The following is an 18,581-nucleotide window of genomic DNA, read 5'->3' on the forward strand; positions in this document are numbered from 1 at the left end:
GATGACCGAATCCGGAATATCGACACAGTTTGTTTGCTGTCCTTTGACATTACGTTAGACGTAGAGAAATGTATAAAAGAATATGCAGTATTTCTGGGGAACATCAGTTGCACGCCAGACAGCGAACAATACTAAACTTACTAAAATGAAGTCGGTACGTAAAAAACAGTCAATGAAGTTCAAGTGAATAGTTTTGTTATAATTTTTAACCTCATATCTCTTAGTAGAATCAGTTTTAGATTGTTTGATTTTCTCTGTGGGTGGTGTTAATTTATTTAGTCAACATTTTACCTCATGACAGTTTAACCTACATTTTCAGTCAAATTGTTTTCATTTTAGTGGTGTTAATAGTTAAGTTTCATCTTACTACGATATATTTCAGATCATCCTTGTCGCTCTTGCCCTCGTGGCCCTCGCTGTGGCTGCACCGCCTGCTGAAGAGCCTGTTCAGATCCTTCGGTCGGAGTTCAACCAGCAGCCCGAAGGCAGCTATCAATTCGGGTAATAATCTTATTCTTAATGTTTCTCTCTATTTACTAAAACATAAACAAATTAATTGGCCATTTTTTCAAATGCTTTTAACTTTACACCTATTCTACTGGGGTTGTTAGAGATTTATTTGCAGTTTTTCGAGACTTCAAAGAGCGAATGCTGAAATTGTTAGGACTTTTATTTTTCAAATGAGAGAAATTGCTATACCAATAAGTTTTTATCATAAGATGATATTGTGAGTGAACATTTTCAACAGATTTGAAACTGCGGATGGGATCTCCCGCTCCGAAACTGGTGATGTGAAGGAAGCCTTGGATGAGGAGAACAAGCCCCACAAGGTTGTTGTCGTCCGCGGCTCATACAGCTACACCGACAAGGAGGGCAACCCTGAGACCGTCAACTACTTCGCTGACGAGACCGGCTACCATGCTGAGGGATCCTCCATCCCTAAGCCCGCCCGGAAATAAGCCACCACCGATGACGCTCCGATAGTTATGAAAATAATGAATCGTTCATTGGCTGCCCTGATTAGTGACTCCGATAACGTTTAAGGAATGAATCGACGGTTACCGTAGCGCTGAAGTTAAGCATAAGCTGACTTCTAAGCGTCTATCTTTGACTAAGCCCACTGCCATATTTTTGTACGTTTTTATATTATTTGCTGTGATTAATAACGTAATTTACAGCGGAATTAAAGTTCTGTTTAAGCCATTAAATATTATTTTTATTTTATTTATACCCCTTTCTTTACGACTATCCATTATGCACTATCCATATTCCTCAAATGAATTAATATTGTTATGAGAAATACATCTCATATCTAGATAGTGTACAGATGCACATAACTTCAAGTTTATATCTTAACAAGATGCCCAGTATCAAATATGTGTTTTTTCTGGTTTAATATTAATTAACAATAACCTTGCAACTTTTACTCACTTAACAAAGATGAAATTGCATTGAAGTATATAAAGACAAGTGGTGAAAATATATACAATAATAAGCATATTACAATATCTGACTGTCTAGTATAATAAGTAAAACAATGAAAGTTAACCCCTACAACGGAGTGAAATTGGAAGTGTCTGTAACTTCTATGGAAAATGTTCGTTTTAAAGTTTATTAATTCTGAACCCACTAACGTCGCCAGGAAACAGTGGATGCTCGTTGTTGATCGATCAAACCCTTGGCGAACCATGGAGAATGCCTTTGTCCTGCACGTCTTTCGGCTGAAACGATGATGACAAACTCTGACCTCAAATACATACTCTTTACTGAAATTAATTAGGTAGGCTGTTAAGAATTAAGAATGGTTGAGGTACACATACGCCCAAAACCTTTTGGGCACACAATACGTACAGCAAAAGAGTGGCACCGCTCTGTCTGTGTTTCCCGATAACTCCAATCTGGGAGTCTTCTGGTCGAGAGAGATTAGGCTATTTGTAAGCTAGTGTACTCCATCTTCGATCACATCGTCGATTACCATTAGGTGATATAGTATCACTCTTTTGCTGTACGCATCATCCTCCGAGCCTTTTCCCAACTATATTGGGGTCAGCTTCCAGTCTAACCGGATGTAGCTGAGTACCAGTGCTTTACAAGGAGCGACATTAGATGATATAGTAACAGAACAAATATGGTAATTTGCTGTTTCAAAACATCACGTAATAGGTATTAAAATTTCGAACCCTAGTGTAAGGTATTGATAGGATTATGTTATGGGTGCTATTATGTATAACACCCAGACTACAGCTAACAAACATGCTCATCACACAAATGTTGACTGTACCAGGAATCGTACCAGAGGCTCTCTTATCGCCCGCCGGGGCTGCGAGATTGTTCGAAAGAGCTACCGCGGCCCTGGTACATGAAAGGCCTACGAAGGAACACGATGGATTTTTTGTCAGTAAAAGTCTGACACTCCCCCACTGCTGCTAACCCACGGCGGAAGAGGGTCATTTGATGACTTTTGCCATCGAAAAAAAAGGCTTCTAATGGGCAGTTTGTCATGGTGACCACTGCGCCAACTCGATCATCGTTGTTCAAAGGCTCTATTATGTAAAGTTTATTAACAATCAAAAGTAAAGTGAAGCGAACATAATGTATACGCAAAGCTCACGAGACGGTTGGCGGTCAAGGTCACACCACTGTCTGCATGGTAAGCGACGATATCTACGTGTGCGTATGCCAACAAAGGAAGACTAATATAAGAGTCATCACACACCAGCGTCACGCTGACGCAGCGTGAAACGTTCAATTCTTATGCTGCAGTTTAACTACTATAATTCTATCAGCGTTGGTTTTTCTCAGTTGTGCTGCATTCCAATTCATATGCCTATGGAAGTTTGAGTTATTCTACTACTTTACACTCGTTATGTACATATGTAATCAATCGAGACTATGCAACTGGGAAAACACTGCACTGCTCACAAAATTGTGCTCGTTTGGATTAATCCTAAAATAATGTTAGCCTTAGAAAGTGCTACGCTGGGTTGCTACGAAGTCGTAGCTCGCTACGTAAGTAAATATTAAAAGCCTTTTACAAATGTGAAAAGACATCTAATATTTTTAATAAGGTTTTTGATAAAAAAGTGACGATTTGGATATACCATCTGTAGAGGTTTTTATTTTATTTAAAAACAAGTTGCTAATCGGATACCTATTAAGATTCATGTCATCAACCGACCGAAAATAGAAGGATTACAAGTTTTCAACTTCTACAATTAGGTATTTAGCTAAAATATAGATTGAAGTAATTGAATAGAGTCATGATTTTTTGGAGTAAACCGTGGCTAACGGTCCATTTACCTAATAGGTACACTTACGTTTAAAAAAATACTTCATCTAGGAAGATGTTGTATGCCAAAAACAATGTTTAAGTAGGTAGGTTTTTTATTTAAATAAAATTCCTATTCATTGATATTTCATATCTTGTGCTCGAACATATAGGTTTCAGGAACCACTTCGATTCTACGTTTAGGGAACATGCAGGTTCTTTACCTTTATGTATTTTTATTGGAAGATAATTTATTAAGGACACTGGCTGAAATAGGAGTACAAAATCATAATTACAGATCACAAACAAAAGAATAAGTGAGTTACAGAAACAACATATTCCGATCTCACTTGTTACCTACTGGTGAGATGCTCTATTAAACATATACGGTCATTAATATTAATATATTCGACTATCTTCTCTCATGATCTAAAGTTATAGGCTCATTATGCATATCATTTTAGCGTCAACTTATTTGCTATCAATTAAAGAATCCGGACTAACGACATTGCGAATTTGACATAATTTTAAGAGGCGGAGAAATGTATAAAAGATCGTGTCACTTTGGGTAAATCATCAGTTGCCCAGCAGCCATCAAACATACAAACATGAAATTCGTACGTTTATTTTTATTATCTTGACAAAACTTTGTAATTTGTGAGAATAGCTATAGAAATTGAGAGAAGTTCAAATTAGTAATGGCGTAAGTCCGTTTTTAATGAAAATATTTTTTTATGTGATGCAGATCATCGTTGTCGCCCTCGCCCTCGTGGCCGTCGCCGTGGCCGCCCCCGCTGAGGTGGAGATCGTCAAGATCGTCCGCTCCAACTTCGACCAGGAGCCCGAGGGTGGATACCAGTTCGCGTAAGTCAATAATCGACTTTTTTCACAATAATTTATAATAGAAGTAATGGGATCGAAAGCTTGGTAGAGCGATCAAACAAAGGTTGGATCTTAGCTCATCGCAGGCCACTTCCAACAGATAATTTTGGCAGGCAATGGTAGCCCATGTTCAGCAATTGACGTTTTACAGCTCAGATAATGATAGATGATAATGGGTGTTGAGCTGAGTAGGATTTTAATTCGTATGTTTTTCACCAACAGTTTCGAGAGCGAGAACGGCATCAACCGCCAGGAAGCCGGACAAGTTAAGGAAGTTCTGGATGAGGAGAACAAGCCCCACAAGGTAGTGGTTGTGCGCGGTTCCTACGGCTACACCAACCTGGAGGGCAAGCCCGAGACCGTCAGCTACTACGCCGACGAGTCTGGCTACCACGCTGAGGGAGACTCCATCCCCAAGGTCCCCGCCAGGAGATAAGCTAACAACGACCACTCGCCACGAACCATAATTAGTTGCTAGTCAGCTGATTCGTCTAAGGACTTTGATAATGTTTAAGATGACAAGAGCGGTAGCATATCAGCCACATTTACTACTTTTGCTCCTTGTTATTTGAAGCTTACTGCCATATTTTTGTTACGTGTTGACTTATGATAATGTGATTCATAGTGTAAATAAATAAAGCAAAACTGAAGATCTTATGTTTCTGGTTTTTGTTCAATTAATTTTAAGGGCTCCATTACACTCATAAGCTTAACATTTGTGACGCCTTCTGTCTTTATCCCATCCGATTACGTGGGTACTATATAGTGGACATGTTTTGATATTAAAGCCGATAGTTATTCTTCGTAACTGCTACGGGGTTTTGTTTGCAGTTATCAGAACATGCTAATGGCAGAATATACTAATAAATCGAAAGGAGAACTCTCAACAAATACTAATGATTCCTAGTAATAGACGTTCAATAAATAAGTAACAAGTGCTGTAGGTAACTGGTATTTTTAATGTTCTACTAATATCGCGTTTAAATAGAGGCCTATATGGGATTTGGTTCCAAAATAATTATATTCGTCCAAATGTCTATTTATATCAGTGACACACACTGTATGTCTGACAAGACGATTGGTGCAGAGGCTGAATATTCGGCTTCTGATCTGCGCGTTCATAGGGTCAAGGAAATATAATGAATGATGATCTACAGCTAGTTCCGGGTCTCTATTTTTTAGAAATGACATAATCAATATCTAATTTAATTATTTCTCTTAAACATATTCCGACACACATTTGTGCTAATCTCAACTGGGATTTAACCAGATCGGGCTGTATCAAGATATTTACCTATGAAAGATCATCGTCTCTCGAGCCTTTTCCCAACTATTTTAGGGTCGGCTTCGGTATATACGTATGAAATATATGATTACTTATATGTGATAACATCACTAGCTTCCGCCCGCGGGTGCACTTACATTTCTGGTGGATTACTTCTCACACCCGGACAAAAAGTCCTAGACGAGTTAGTGCCACTAAGGTGATAGGTGTAGTAGTAATGGTGTTCTTTTCTAGTCTATGATTATTTTACTATTGCTAAGCAAAATCATTTTAGTACTATTTGGAGAGTGTAAATGTAGCATGTTATTTTTTAAATAATACCTAATGAGAATTCCTCATACATATTTGAGAATATTTTGCAAATAGGGAATCGACTAGTCACCTGTTTTTCCACCACTCCTGTTTCTCTCTAAGATTTTTATCTAGTCATCAGCGGCGGCCCTAGCCATTGCGAGGCTACGTGCGGCAGGTCTATGCGAGGCCGTTTGTCCTACGTGAAAAGTATGTGTTGCGAGAGTAAGCTGGTGTTTTGATTTAGCTACCTAATCGTCATGTTTGAGGAGAAATGCTCAAGTTAAACAAATTAATAAAATTTTATTTTTACTACAGTTTATATTTAAAGAATCACAAAATTAACAAATATTAAAATGATCTGGTGCTTGCGACTTTTCTTGAGACTAAAATCTTTAATTAAAGCAGAATAATCGAATGAAAGAGCAACGTCATTTTCGATCGAAAGAATATCTAGCAGGGGCTGAAAGTCGATCTTGTGTCATCGAATACCTTAAACATGTTTTAATAATTTGAAGCCTCGAAAAACTGCTAATAATATTATTTTATTATTCTCAAGACTATTTCGGTAGTGGGATAAATTTCAGGTAAATTATTTTCTAATATATATTTCAGCACCGAGATAATATTCAGCTCTTCGTATAATGATTTAGGGCCGCCTCTAGCTCATGTAGCGCCCGGGTGCAATCATGACCTAAGCGCCCCCTATGTATTGAAAGATTGTGACTTGAGTAGTTCGAACGTCGTAAATAAGAAAGTTCATACGGAAACTAGAAGTTATTTTCTTGTTAATAAAAGGACTTAAAAGCGGCGCTACCATTTAGGTTCGCGAGCGTAGCTAGCGCGAAAATTTTTGAGTTTTGGGATATAAAAGTGCTCTAATCAAGTTAGAAGGAAAGGTACTGTCAAGTGAGCAGCCGCGAGCACAGCGAGCGCGAATTTTTTTAAATTGTTTGTTTAAGGACTCTCAAATTAAACTCGGAATTAAGCACAAATAAAAAGAATCCGTGACTGGATCGAGAGCCAGTTGTTTTTGTTACATTGGTGTGCCAACTTTTTGTTAAATTGAGGTCTGAAAAAGTAAACGCAGAATGAATTAGAAATAAAGAAAAAATGCTAATTTTTTACTTGGACCAGATATATATTTTTTAATTATATTTTTTTTATATTAGTTTGGGTTGTAGCGCGAGGCCCCACCAAGCGCGAGGCCCTGTGCGATGGCACAGTTCGCACACCCCTAGGGCCGCCACTGCTAGTCATCATGACAAGCAATATATACCTAATGCCAATGGTAAAAATAGAATACAATGGGGATAGACGGAGAAGGATTTGCAGACCGTAGAACAAATAAGTTGATTGACTGAAAGAGGACAAGACTATTAATAGAGTGAATATTACGGCCCAAGATCGAGACGGCTGGCGCTCACTATGCTCAGTATTGGTCGGAAATATGCTGATCAAAGCGGTATGAATGAATATATGAACGACACCTGACAGAGAATAATGTATGCGGAAAACTAATAAATTGGGGAAAGGGCAGAAAGTAATGATGGTAAGTTTACCACTATACCTAGTAAAGGCTGAATAGACGTCATACAACAGGCAAGAACTGATATACCGAACGACGTTTTTTAAGAAGAAAGTAATAAATTCATTACGATTTCATTTTGCACAAATAAGCAATCAAAAATAGAACTCAAATTGATACTATTTAGTTTATTGATAACAGCGAATGATGTTTGTCCCTAGTTTATTTATCGTTCTGTTAGAGAAATATTTATTTTTACCCATTTTAGGGAACTTTGGATCCACGTACATACTATCAATTGGGGTCATTTTAATCTGATGATAAAAGGTACTTAGAGTAGAAATGATTTTTCAGCTATAACTAGCTGACAGTGACAACATTTAACCTTGGGGGCTTATTCAGAAAATTTTATCCAAGATTGGTTTTGGTTTGGAGCTTAGAACTAGTTCAATATAATTGTTATTTTGCAAAATGTGTACTCAAAATATACTGTAGTTATGCATATAAAGTAACTTCAGCGGACTCACCACTTTCGTTGGAAATTCAGAACAATTATTATTTGATTAAAGTGAAAAAATCTCCAAAATTATTTTAGTTTATGCTATTTTCATTGATTTAAATAAAAGTATGCATAAAATTAACTTCTATTTCAATTTTTAAACATCATAAATTTCTATTATAATTTAAGTTTTCTCGATATTTCAGGTTTTGCTAAACACGCGTGTCTAATAATAATAGGCATGGAGTTCGTATTCTGGTTCATATATATTCTAGGAATACATTATGTAATGACAGAATTTAAATTAGAGGCATAATTTATTTTTTTATGAATAAAATTCAGATTGAGAAAATGTATAAAAGGTAACATTTGGATAGAATTGGCATCAGTTGCCCACCAGGTACCTAAGCACAAAAATCAAAATGAAATCGGTGAGTTAAATAATACTTTTTAATACTAAAATCAAAATGTGAAAGTGAATAGTGAATTATTTTATAAAGTACTTGTAATATTTTCTGACCAGTTGGTTTTACTAGTGCAATACCAGAAGGTTTTACTAGTGCAATTATCTTCCTGCCTTCCTAGACTTTCATTGAAACAGCCTTAGCCTTATCGTTGATCCATAATTGGGGAAATAAAGAGTGTCTTAAGTACACACTGTGTCAAGGCTCAGGACAAAAAGGTGTACGGTATTTTCTATAGGATGTTGGATTTTTGAATAAGTTGTGTGATTGTGTATTGTTTCAGATCATCCTTGTTGCTCTCGCTCTGGCCGCTGTCGCCGTGGCAGCTCCCACTGAGAAGCAGGCTGAGATCATCTCGGCAGTCTACGAACAGCAGCCTGATGGTAGCTTCCTGTACAAGTAAGACTCCTTTTATTCTTTTTCTTGTTATATAATCGTTGTTGTATTACCCTTAACAAATTTTTGTTTTAAACTGATTGAAATTCATCAAACGATATATTTAATTCACTCTTACAAATAGAAAACTGTGTTTCGGATGGCACGTTAAACTGTAGGGCCCGGCTGTCATTGAACATCCTTGGCAGTCGTTACGGGTAGTCAGAAGCCAGTAAGTCTGACACCAGTCTAACCAAGGGGTATCGGGTTGCCCGGGTAAATGGGTTGAGGAGGTCAGATAGGCAGTCGCTTCTTGTAAAGCACTGGTACTCAGCTGAATCCGGTTAGACTGGAAGCCGACCCCAACATGATTGGGAAAAAGGCTCGGAGGATGATGACAAATAGAAAACAGTTATAATACATCTTCTTTTCCCCATCGATCCCTATGGTAATTGCTTGCAGCTCCTGGATAAAATGTATCCCATATCTTTTCTCAGGCTCTAGGCTATCTGTGCACAAAGAATTTAAATCGGGTCAGTAGTTATGGATGTAAGGGTGTTAGACGGTTATTTTGTTTATAATAATTGATTTGAGGCTAACAAACACTGGATTTCATGATTTTGGATTAACGGTTACAATTTTATTTTAAACTTCAGATATGATAATTTTCTCTAAAAGCGTAAATACATATGTAGATAAGTAGACAGCCTTCGAGCTATTGGTAATTCCTTGTCAATATCTATTATTAACTTATCTATTTATATTAACAGATTCGCATCCGACGACGGTATCACTAAGGAAGAGTCTGGTGATGTGAAGGAAGTGGTTGATGAAGAAAACAAGGTGCAGAAAGTCATCGTAGTCAGGGGATCTTACTCTTACCCTGGTGAAGACGGCAAGCCCATCATCATCCAGTACGTCGCCGATGAGAGCGGCTTCCACCCCGAGGGAGACTCCATCCCCAAGAACCCAGCTCCTGCCAGGAGATAAGCTACCAACGACCGAACACTCGCTTCTAAACGAACAATATGGAACCTGAACAATGACTGATAAGCTTAACAGACACTGCCGTGGATGATAGCTGAAAAGGTTAAATTTTATATTTTTAAATATTTTTTTATTTTTGTAAGAAATATTTAAAAATGTAATTAGCAAGTTAAATCAATAAATGAATTTAAATTATAACTAATTTCTTTTTTATATTCTTAACCAGTAAGTATACATAGCTTATCTATTACTTACTATTTGAAAACTAAGATTATCCTGCTAGCATCAAAAGTGCTTAATTTTCTTGAGAAGAGCGAATTGCAAATCATAATTGTCATACTCTTAATAGAAAGATACCGTCTTACCACAAAAACTTTTAAACGTCAGTTTATGCCTTGTCTAAAAAAATGACAAATTATGACGTTGACATATGGTTCATTTTGCAGCCAAAATTTTATTAGACAAGTGTAAAACAGGGTTTAAAGTTTTTGTAGTAAGGCCCTTAATATTTAAAAATGTGTATACAGCAATATGACCTTTTTATTACATGCCAATTAGGAATCGTGTAGGCGTAATTACTCCTTTGATTTCAGAACTGCGATTCTGTAGGGATGTAAAGAGTACCTATATTAATTGTGCATAAACGGGCCACATAGTTAAGCAGTTACGTTAGCTAAAGGTCCTATATGATAGACGGCCAACGCAATAGCACTTGCACAAGTAAATCACACTCAGTTCAATAGTTTAGTGATGAAAGAATGATTTGAAGAACTGTACAAATTAAACACGTCGCTGATTTAAAACAACACTTGGTCTGCCAATGTGATGTCTAGCAATATTACTCAGGGGTCAAGCATAAGCGGTTTTCGCGCCATAATATGACCTTGACGTGGACTTTATGCGGCGTTGATAATATATTTGAGTTACAATGACCTTATACATAAGCTAGCAATATGACACCATTTATGACTAATTGTGGTTTTTTGTAAAATCTTCTGCTGGTTCGCACCTGTTTCTGTTACGTATATGGCTAAGAAGTGGTGTCATAACTCTTCATGAAGGGATAAATTTGGGTCACACTTGGTCTTATTTGTCACCCTGTACTACAATGGTGAGAAAAGGCCGTGAAAGCACTTGTAACTTTAATTGTGATAGGATAAGAAATATCATTAGAAATAGCCAAAACATATAGGCGTATATTACTGTTGTCAGACAAATAAATGGAACAACATCTTAAAGGGCTACCTTGAGGCAAAGGATACTTTGTTTTAAAGGGGCTTTTATCCTAAAGATTAGATTGATTAGCATCGACATAAAATGATCTCATCATACTATACTACTTCCTATGTCGATCCGATGACTATTCAAATACAAAATATTGTAAAAATCACTTAAAAATATTTAGGGCCTTAAATCATGTCAAGCAACAAAGTTCACAACTTGTTTATGGAATACTTAACGTATTTTAAATTCCCTTCTACACATCTTGCGGTTAAAGGTTACTGTCAACTTAAAAATAAATATCACGCCTATGAATGATCAAATCCGGATTAGCATCATACATTTGGTATTACGTTAGAAGGCGGGGAAATGTATATAAAGGTTATTTGGCAGTCGACCTAGCATCAGTCGCTCAGCAGCAACCGAACAAACCCTAACAAACATGAAATCCGTACGTTCATTGCATTTATTGAATGCTATTATTGCTTAAATAATAATAAAAAGGGAAAACGGGAATTCCCCCAAAAAAATGTGATTGTGAACTTGCATTGCATTTGTGCTAAATTAAAAATATAAATTGCTAATAAATTAATTTGTTTTACTTGCAGATCATCCTTGTCGCTCTCGCCCTTGTGGCCGTCGCCGTGGCCGCCCCCGCTGAGGTGGAGCCAGTCCAGATCCTTCGCTCCAACTTCGACCAGCAGCCCGAGGGCAACTACGAGTTCGGGTAAGTCTCGTCGACAATAATTAAACTGCTCCCTGCGTTTGACGCGTGTTGTAACATTTCAAAGGTTTTCACTGAGCAAGGATATTTTATTATTTCCATCAATCAACCATCATTACTACTCACCTATAGTCAACATTGACTATTGACAATTAACAAAAACGAATATTGTTCAGCATTCGTTTTAAATATCCAAAACAAACAAAAACGCAGAGTTCTGGCTGCGTTTTTTTTATGTAAAAATTTATTACTAAAATTTAAATAAGTGAGCCATTACAAATAAGTATACATTTGAATTTTATGTACTTGAATAGGTACATAGAAGATATTAATTCTGATCAGATCAATTCCCTGATTGTGTCGTCTACTTAGTTTGCCAGTTCTTATTTTTGTGTTTCTATCATCCACAGTTTCGAGACCCAGGATGGTATCCAGCGTCAAGAAAACGGAGAGCTGAAGGAAGCTCTGGATGAGGAGAACAAGCCTCACAAAGTCATCGTCGTCCGTGGCTCATACAGCTACACCGACAAGGAAGGCAACCTCCAGACCGTCAACTACTTCGCTGACGAGACCGGCTTCCACGCTGAGGGCCCCTCCATCCCCAAACCCGCCAGGAGATAAGCAACCAATACCGACGCGCTGATTAATGATTGATTGACATTTTTAGTTAATCGATTATTTGCCAGCTGACGTGCTCTGCAAATCTGATAACGTTTAGCAAATAACAGGACGGTTACCATGACACCGGGGCTTGCGGCGGAGCATCAGCCGCTCGCTTCTTGTAACTCGATGCTCACTGCCATATTATGTTCTATTACTGTTGTGTTTTAGTATCGTACTGTAAATAAACTAGTTAAAACATTCAGTATCAACATTTTATTTTCCTAATACAGTATTTACCTTTAATTATATCTGCTAATGCCGCTGCTGCTGTTATGGGATTCAGACTACACTTGGGATCGTCATACCGGCATCGTCAGGGAGCGCATCATCAGTCGCACACATTTATTTGGTATACAACAAATCTTAAATGAAATAGTGTAGCTACCTGTTGTCCGTTGTTGCAAACTTCCTGACAACACAGTAAACGTCACTTCACGCACCAGGATGAAAAGCCTGAACCATCATCAAGGTCTCACAGCCAATTCACAGTCGAAAACATACTCTATAGCTCTATACTCATTTGCTGAGCTTTTCCAATTATGTGGGGGTCTCTGAACTGAACTTAGTTTTCTGGATAACTCAATAACTCTTGGTAAGACTCTAAGGCTTTATGGCTTCTAACTACCCTAATGACTGCCAGCCAAGATGATGATTCAATTGATGTCAAGAGCCTTCCAGTTTAACGTGCCTTCTGAAACACGTAGGTACTCCTGAGTACACTCCTGAGGACAGAAGGCATATTCACGCACGATCCCGCCATGCGTTAATTGATCCTTGCGCACATGTTCCCCTCTACGGCACTATACTGCATTTTAATTCCTTTAACTGTTCTACCATGAGAGCGTAACAAACAAGCAAACTGACTTTCGTATTAATACTACTAAGGAAGTAAGGATTTTATTATTGCGACTTGCGCTATTAATTTAACTCGTGTTCTGCACATTAATTGCTCATTGGTGGATTTTATAGTTGCTACTGTTTTAAAAATAAAACGGTAAATAAAACAACATGTACGCATCTTATCGCAATAGTTAGGAAATAAAAAAATACCGTTACCGCTACAGCCTTTTTATCGTCCCACTGCTGGGCATAAGCCTCCTCTCATATGGAGAAGGATTGTAAAAGAATAAAAAAAATAACTGACTATCCTACTACTGCCAAAATTCACATTTAAGATCTTAGGCCCATGTTCACCGAAATATAAACGCCAATTTTATTAAAGAAACTATTTCCTACAAGGAATTTTCACATTCAATTTTCAAAGAAAACGGTCAGGCATTTATTAAACAATTGAAGGAATTCATTGATCAGAAAAGTCATCTATTCAGTCAGTTGTGTTCATAGACACATTAATGACTAACAGAGACGTCACAATGGAAAACCTGCTAACAAAGTATCGTACCAAAGTGCGAGATCTTAGGGAGACGAGGAACGTTATTGTCTGCGCCTTTGTACTCCTTCTTCGAAACTTTTTGAAACCAAATTACTTATCAATCAAAACCAATCTTTGACAGGTGTCTCAAGGAAGCCGAACGCCTAGTTGGTTAGTAGTTTTGTAGTACCTGATAGTTTTGGTCACGCCTACCGTAAGTCACTTGACCTACAAGCAGGCGCTTGACCTACCTGCGTGGTCGTATTCGATTACGATTTTCGGTTATTTTAATTTCAAAATTTCTTCAGTCGATTATCTCTTAGAGCTCGCACACACTACATAGATTTAGTCAGCCAATAGTTGATTTTTGATAATAAATCAGTAAAAAGATGAATGGAAGTACACACGTAACAACGATAAGTTATTTGTTTGGTGTCACCTACGACTAAAAACTTCGATTGAAATAAAAATCCTGCCAAGGGCCGACTAAATACTTTGCAGTGTGCGTGCTGGCTTATAAGAGATAGTAATACAGCATTTGATATTTATTTATTTAGGTTTGCCTACAGCATATGTATAAGCTAATTAAAGGTAACACAACATTTACAGTAAATACGCCAGATAACCAGTATGTTATTTGGAAACGAAGAATGATATAGAAAATATACAAATCCCTTCTGGAAAATTTAATCAGCTACAGTCAGTCTGCAAAATACAATTTAATCAGAAAAGTCAAACGCTTGGAAACAATTTATTTGTTAACACGAATTATTTCTAAGTCGTTAGATGATAGATGAGAACATGTTAGTTTAAGAGTAATATCATAAGTATTAACGTTTAGTTACATCAACCAGGAACTTTTCCCTTTTCCAGACTATCCCAACAAAGTGCTCGTTAGTCGTGTAAGAAACGAAAGGTGACAATTTGTTTATTAAGAAGTTCAAATGGCCAAAAAAGATTTAAGTTATTCATAAATTACTTCATAGAGGTCAATAACCCCACGTGAGTGCGCTTTTGGAGGCATTTGATGTAATAAAACCGAATGTTATATATTCATCGTAAATGGAATGGAATTTGTTTGACATTATAATATATTTTAATAACTTTAAATAAATTAACATTTAAATTAAATTTTCAAGTGAAATTGAAATTTTCAATATCACTATAGTAAATGAAATAATTAGAAGGTAATTCGATTCTATAAGATGTACTTAATAATATAAGAAAGGATTCGAGAAATCATCTTTATATGATAATTATCTAAAATACCTACCTACATATTTCTTAAAAGTCTCTCTTTATCAGTCCACGAATAGCTACCTAAAAAAATATATTTGCATTTCATTGACTGAACTAAGTCTATTTATCAATGATTGACCAAATCCGGATTGTGTGACATCGTTCATGAGCGTGACAGTTGACATTTTGCGGGAGCATCTAGAAATGTATAAAAGATTATGTCTAGAATGAGTTTGCATCAGTTGCTCACCAGCCGCAGAACACACACCAAATATTTCAAAATGAAATTGGTATGTGATCATCACTTAAGTTTGTCATGTAGCAATTGATCTACGTCCAACGCATTTGTTATTCGAAGAAATTACATGTTGCTTTTGTTCTTTAAAACAACAGTAAACAACCGTAATTTCATACTCGTTACACTATTCTGTAACATTTGTTGTTGATTTCATGCAGATCATCGTTGTCGCCCTCGCCCTCGTGGCCGTCGCCGTGGCCGCCCCCGCTGAGGTAGAGATCGTCAAGATCGTCCGCTCCAACTTCGACCAGGAACCCGAGGGTGGATACCAGTTCGCGTAAGTCAATAATCCTCGTTTTTTACAATAATTATAATAGGAGAAAGCTTTGTCGAGCAATCTTGCAAAGGCATTAACCTTAGCTCAACACAGGCGACTTTCAACAAAATCTTTTGTCAGGCAATGGCAGCCCATGTTCAGAAGTTGACGTTCTACAACTGAGATGATGATAGAGAAGCCGGAGGATAATGGATGTTAAGTTGAGTAGTATTTTAATTCGTATGTTTTACACCAACAGTTTCGAGAGCGAGAACGGCATCAACCGTCAGGAAGCCGGACAGGTTAAGGAAGTTCTGGATGAGGAGAACAAGCCCCATAAAGTAGTGGTTGTGCGCGGCTCCTACGGCTACACCAACGTAGACGGCAAGCCCGAGACCGTCAGCTACTACGCCGACGAGTCTGGCTACCACGCCGAGGGAGACTCCATCCCCAAGGTCCCCGCCAGGAGATAAGCTAACAACGACCACTCGCCACGCACCATTGATAGATCCATGACATTGACAATTAAGGTAGTTCAATTAGCTGTTATAAACAAAGACTTGTTTTTGTTACACCATCTTTAATGGTTTAAGTGTAGACATATAAGAGTATATGATTAGTGTTGATCACTGACATGTACGTTTTTGTGCCATCTGATTTGTTTGAACCATATCAACAATGTAAATAAATGTTATTGAACTAATTTATCTTGTTTGTTAATTTATGCTGAAATCGTCAACCCTTCTCAATCTGATTCTACAACAAATTCTATAATAATGTTCTCCATATTAGAAATAAGTAACAACTATAGTGCCTTATATAGTCAATGCACGATTTTTCATTCATATTTTGTCAATTATAATGCCTTCTCAAATTATAATGACGATAAAAAAGAATGTATTATAAGTCATATTTTCATTTTTAAGTGAACTTCTAAAGCAATAATTAAGTATCACATAATTAAAAAATGGTTCACTTGTAATACTAATAAGATGTGGGAGATTGCAAAGGTTTCATGGTATATTGAAAACCAGTTTCCTACCTAGACGAGATCATAACAAGGTGATTATGTAATTAGAGCACAATTTTGTAAGGGGTTATGGGTAAGATCATTTGCAACGTCATTTGTATCACATGCGGACAATAATCCTTATGCAATTATATTCTAGTATTTAAATGCTGGGTTGTCACTTCAAAGAAGAGCTCGCGGTAACGTCACAGCTGCGGGGATTGATCGATCGATCGATTTTGAAAACATTGACTCTTTTTAGAAACTTGAAATGCGGATTAAAAAAAAACCCTCAATATTACCTAAGTGCTCAACTTGAAAGTAGACTAAATTCAGATATATCGCGAGGTAGCTAATGGATGAGGTAATTATGATGTTCGAGTATGTCTAAGAAACTACTGAGCCGATTAGAAAAATTCTTTCACTTGTGGAAATCATCACACAAGTGAAAGAATGGTTGGAATGGATGGAAACAATCAAGTGTCATAACACTTGCAGACAGTGTAGATTTCCTATTTATTCATATACATACATAGTGTAGATTGGCTATAATTTATCCGGGTGTCGCGTTAAACAGTTAGTACGATATTACAAACACCTTGCCCTATAAATGATGTCACAATATTTCGATAAAAGATAAATAAATCAATAAGTGGCTTCGAGTGGAGTCCATGACCGTTTCTGTCATAAGTAAACAAAGCTGCGTAACTCTGAGCTTACAATAGCACGGAATTGTTAAGTAATACCAATTAATTAAGAACAACCTGATCGTGAGAAATAAACACGGGCTTAATTAAAATGTTGTTGAGATTTTATTAAAATAGTTATGCATTTTGTAGCATGAACTTATTACGTTAATTTGGACCTATTGCATAGCAGCAATCATCTATTCAACCTATTGTAAAAATTTAAACCAATTGTTATGAATAATGAAAACAAAGTTCACTAACCATGTTATTTTAACCAAATCTTTTTTCTGTTGATTACTAAAAATTGAAATAAATAAATTAGCTAGAACGTGGGTTATAAATGATGAAGAATTGTTGTGGCAATAAAATAACTATGATTTTATGGCATAATTCATTTTACATCATAGTGATTTAGATTATAAAAGACTTAAAAAAAAATTATTTGTATTTGTGCACATTTATATTCTCGTGGAACAAAAACTGAATATAAAACGTATTATTAGAAGCTCCGCCCATTTAAACATCTTCCGGGTTTCATTTATAGTTATAAATTTGGCAGCAGCCAAGCTTTCTGGATTCTAAGTCCTCGTAAAGACTGCTAAGTATTTTACAAAGCACATGGGAACTCGACCGATCGACATACATGCTTAGCCTGATCGCGGTAAGTTGATCGATTCATGCAGTTTTCATTGAGTGACAACTCCTAATGATGCATTTCTTTTTAACTTATTAAAAGGGTATTGTTATTCTTTTGTGCAATGTTACCTAATTGATTACTTGCGAGGAATTTTATAGAAACGCCCAATTTCAAAATGATTATTATTTACAGTATCAAAAACTATTGAGTTTTTAATTAGTTGACGCTGCATAATTGTTTGTAATATCCGTATCTTTTTGTTAAGCATAGGTAATAAAAACCAGACTTGGCCTTCCTATTTGTAATGAGTACAAATACGACATGACTACGCCTCCGTGCTACGCTCGCCCGTAAGCGTTAGAAAATCGTGCCGGTTGTATGAATGAAACGAATAACGTAAGAGTTTTGTTTTTGTAGTTATTGGTGATAGTACATATTTATATAATGTGGATTGTAAAAAAATATGTGTTGGACTACGAGAAAATAGTAACGTAAATTGAGCAAAAACATAGCTTGTCATATTCGAGCACCCTTAAACTTATCATACTCTTTTTCATGAAATACAGGCTGGTAACAATCGGACGTCTTAGTAATAGGGCCTCGTTTTACCCTCTAGCAACGGAATTTAAAAAATATGAAGTTTGATGAAAGTACACGGAAGTTCGTTGACTATATATTAAACACGTATAATTGGACTTAAAATGCAAAGAAACCAAATTGTATAGATTCCATGTTCATATCTAATTGTGTTCCTGATTACTTACACTACTTCTTTCAAAATAATCTAGATGAATTGAGAATTAAATGGTAAAGCATAAGCTATCTTAGGATCTCGATCGCAATTTCAGCACCACGTTAAGACTAATAGACCACCCAACCGTTATGCCGCAATAT

At 36.7% G+C, this 18,581-nt stretch overlaps 5 protein-coding genes across 5 annotated transcripts; all 5 read left to right on the forward strand.

Annotated features, from left to right (window-relative positions):
• Nucleotides 1-1,208, forward strand: LOC124630529 (larval cuticle protein 1). The gene is made up of 3 exons (XM_047164476.1): nt 1-154; nt 383-501; nt 749-1,208. The coding sequence occupies exons 1-3, from the start codon at nt 83-85 to the stop codon at nt 957-959; spliced, it is 402 nt and encodes a 133-aa protein (XP_047020432.1). The 5' UTR covers nt 1-82; the 3' UTR covers nt 960-1,208.
• Nucleotides 1,209-3,735: 2,527 nt separating this feature from the next.
• On the forward strand, nt 3,736-4,807 carry LOC124630765 (larval cuticle protein 1-like). Its single transcript, XM_047164751.1, has 3 exons — nt 3,736-3,885; nt 4,014-4,132; nt 4,373-4,807. The coding sequence occupies exons 1-3, from the start codon at nt 3,877-3,879 to the stop codon at nt 4,584-4,586; spliced, it is 342 nt and encodes a 113-aa protein (XP_047020707.1). The 5' UTR covers nt 3,736-3,876; the 3' UTR covers nt 4,587-4,807.
• A 2,465-nt stretch (nt 4,808-7,272) lies between these two features.
• Nucleotides 7,273-9,777, forward strand: LOC124630659 (larval cuticle protein 1-like). The gene is made up of 4 exons (XM_047164624.1): nt 7,273-7,278; nt 8,131-8,184; nt 8,501-8,616; nt 9,363-9,777. The coding sequence occupies exons 1-4, from the start codon at nt 7,273-7,275 to the stop codon at nt 9,580-9,582; spliced, it is 396 nt and encodes a 131-aa protein (XP_047020580.1). The 3' UTR covers nt 9,583-9,777.
• Nucleotides 9,778-11,112: 1,335 nt separating this feature from the next.
• On the forward strand, nt 11,113-12,389 carry LOC124630763 (larval cuticle protein 1-like). Its single transcript, XM_047164748.1, has 3 exons — nt 11,113-11,251; nt 11,409-11,527; nt 11,935-12,389. Exons 1-3 carry the CDS (start codon nt 11,243-11,245, stop codon nt 12,143-12,145), a joined length of 339 nt encoding a protein of 112 aa, XP_047020704.1. The 5' UTR covers nt 11,113-11,242; the 3' UTR covers nt 12,146-12,389.
• Nucleotides 12,390-14,949: 2,560 nt separating this feature from the next.
• LOC124630575 (larval cuticle protein 1-like) lies at nt 14,950-16,055 on the forward strand. The gene is made up of 3 exons (XM_047164534.1): nt 14,950-15,088; nt 15,255-15,373; nt 15,612-16,055. Exons 1-3 carry the CDS (start codon nt 15,017-15,019, stop codon nt 15,823-15,825), a joined length of 405 nt encoding a protein of 134 aa, XP_047020490.1. The 5' UTR covers nt 14,950-15,016; the 3' UTR covers nt 15,826-16,055.
• The last annotated feature ends 2,526 nt before the right edge of the window (nt 16,056-18,581 follow it).

This window comes from Helicoverpa zea, chromosome 5 (assembly GCF_022581195.2).
Source record: "Helicoverpa zea isolate HzStark_Cry1AcR chromosome 5, ilHelZeax1.1, whole genome shotgun sequence".
In the NCBI taxonomy this organism is placed as follows: Eukaryota; Metazoa; Arthropoda; class Insecta; order Lepidoptera; family Noctuidae; genus Helicoverpa; species Helicoverpa zea.

What these genes read in the sequence shown, in the direction of transcription:
- LOC124630529 (XM_047164476.1), top strand. Translation starts at nt 83, where the DNA reads ATGCAGTATTTCTGGGGAACATCAGTTGCACGCCAGACAGCGAACAAT. An exon ending in AACTTACTAAAATGAAGTCG is followed by an intron (nt 155 to 382) that starts GTACGTAAAAAA and finishes GATATATTTCAG; the next exon opens with ATCATCCTTGTCGCTCTTGC. An exon ending in GAAGGCAGCTATCAATTCGG is followed by an intron (nt 502 to 748) that starts GTAATAATCTTA and finishes CATTTTCAACAG; the next exon opens with ATTTGAAACTGCGGATGGGA.
- LOC124630765 (XM_047164751.1), top strand. An exon ending in GAGGGTGGATACCAGTTCGC is followed by an intron (nt 4,133 to 4,372) that starts GTAAGTCAATAA and finishes TTTCACCAACAG; the next exon opens with TTTCGAGAGCGAGAACGGCA.
- LOC124630659 (XM_047164624.1), top strand. An exon ending in CAAAAATCAAAATGAAATCG is followed by an intron (nt 8,185 to 8,500) that starts GTGAGTTAAATA and finishes GTATTGTTTCAG; the next exon opens with ATCATCCTTGTTGCTCTCGC. An exon ending in GATGGTAGCTTCCTGTACAA is followed by an intron (nt 8,617 to 9,362) that starts GTAAGACTCCTT and finishes TTATATTAACAG; the next exon opens with ATTCGCATCCGACGACGGTA.
- LOC124630763 (XM_047164748.1), top strand. An exon ending in GAGGGCAACTACGAGTTCGG is followed by an intron (nt 11,528 to 11,934) that starts GTAAGTCTCGTC and finishes TATCATCCACAG; the next exon opens with TTTCGAGACCCAGGATGGTA.
- LOC124630575 (XM_047164534.1), top strand. Translation starts at nt 15,017, where the DNA reads ATGTCTAGAATGAGTTTGCATCAGTTGCTCACCAGCCGCAGAACACAC. An exon ending in AATATTTCAAAATGAAATTG is followed by an intron (nt 15,089 to 15,254) that starts GTATGTGATCAT and finishes GATTTCATGCAG; the next exon opens with ATCATCGTTGTCGCCCTCGC. An exon ending in GAGGGTGGATACCAGTTCGC is followed by an intron (nt 15,374 to 15,611) that starts GTAAGTCAATAA and finishes TTACACCAACAG; the next exon opens with TTTCGAGAGCGAGAACGGCA.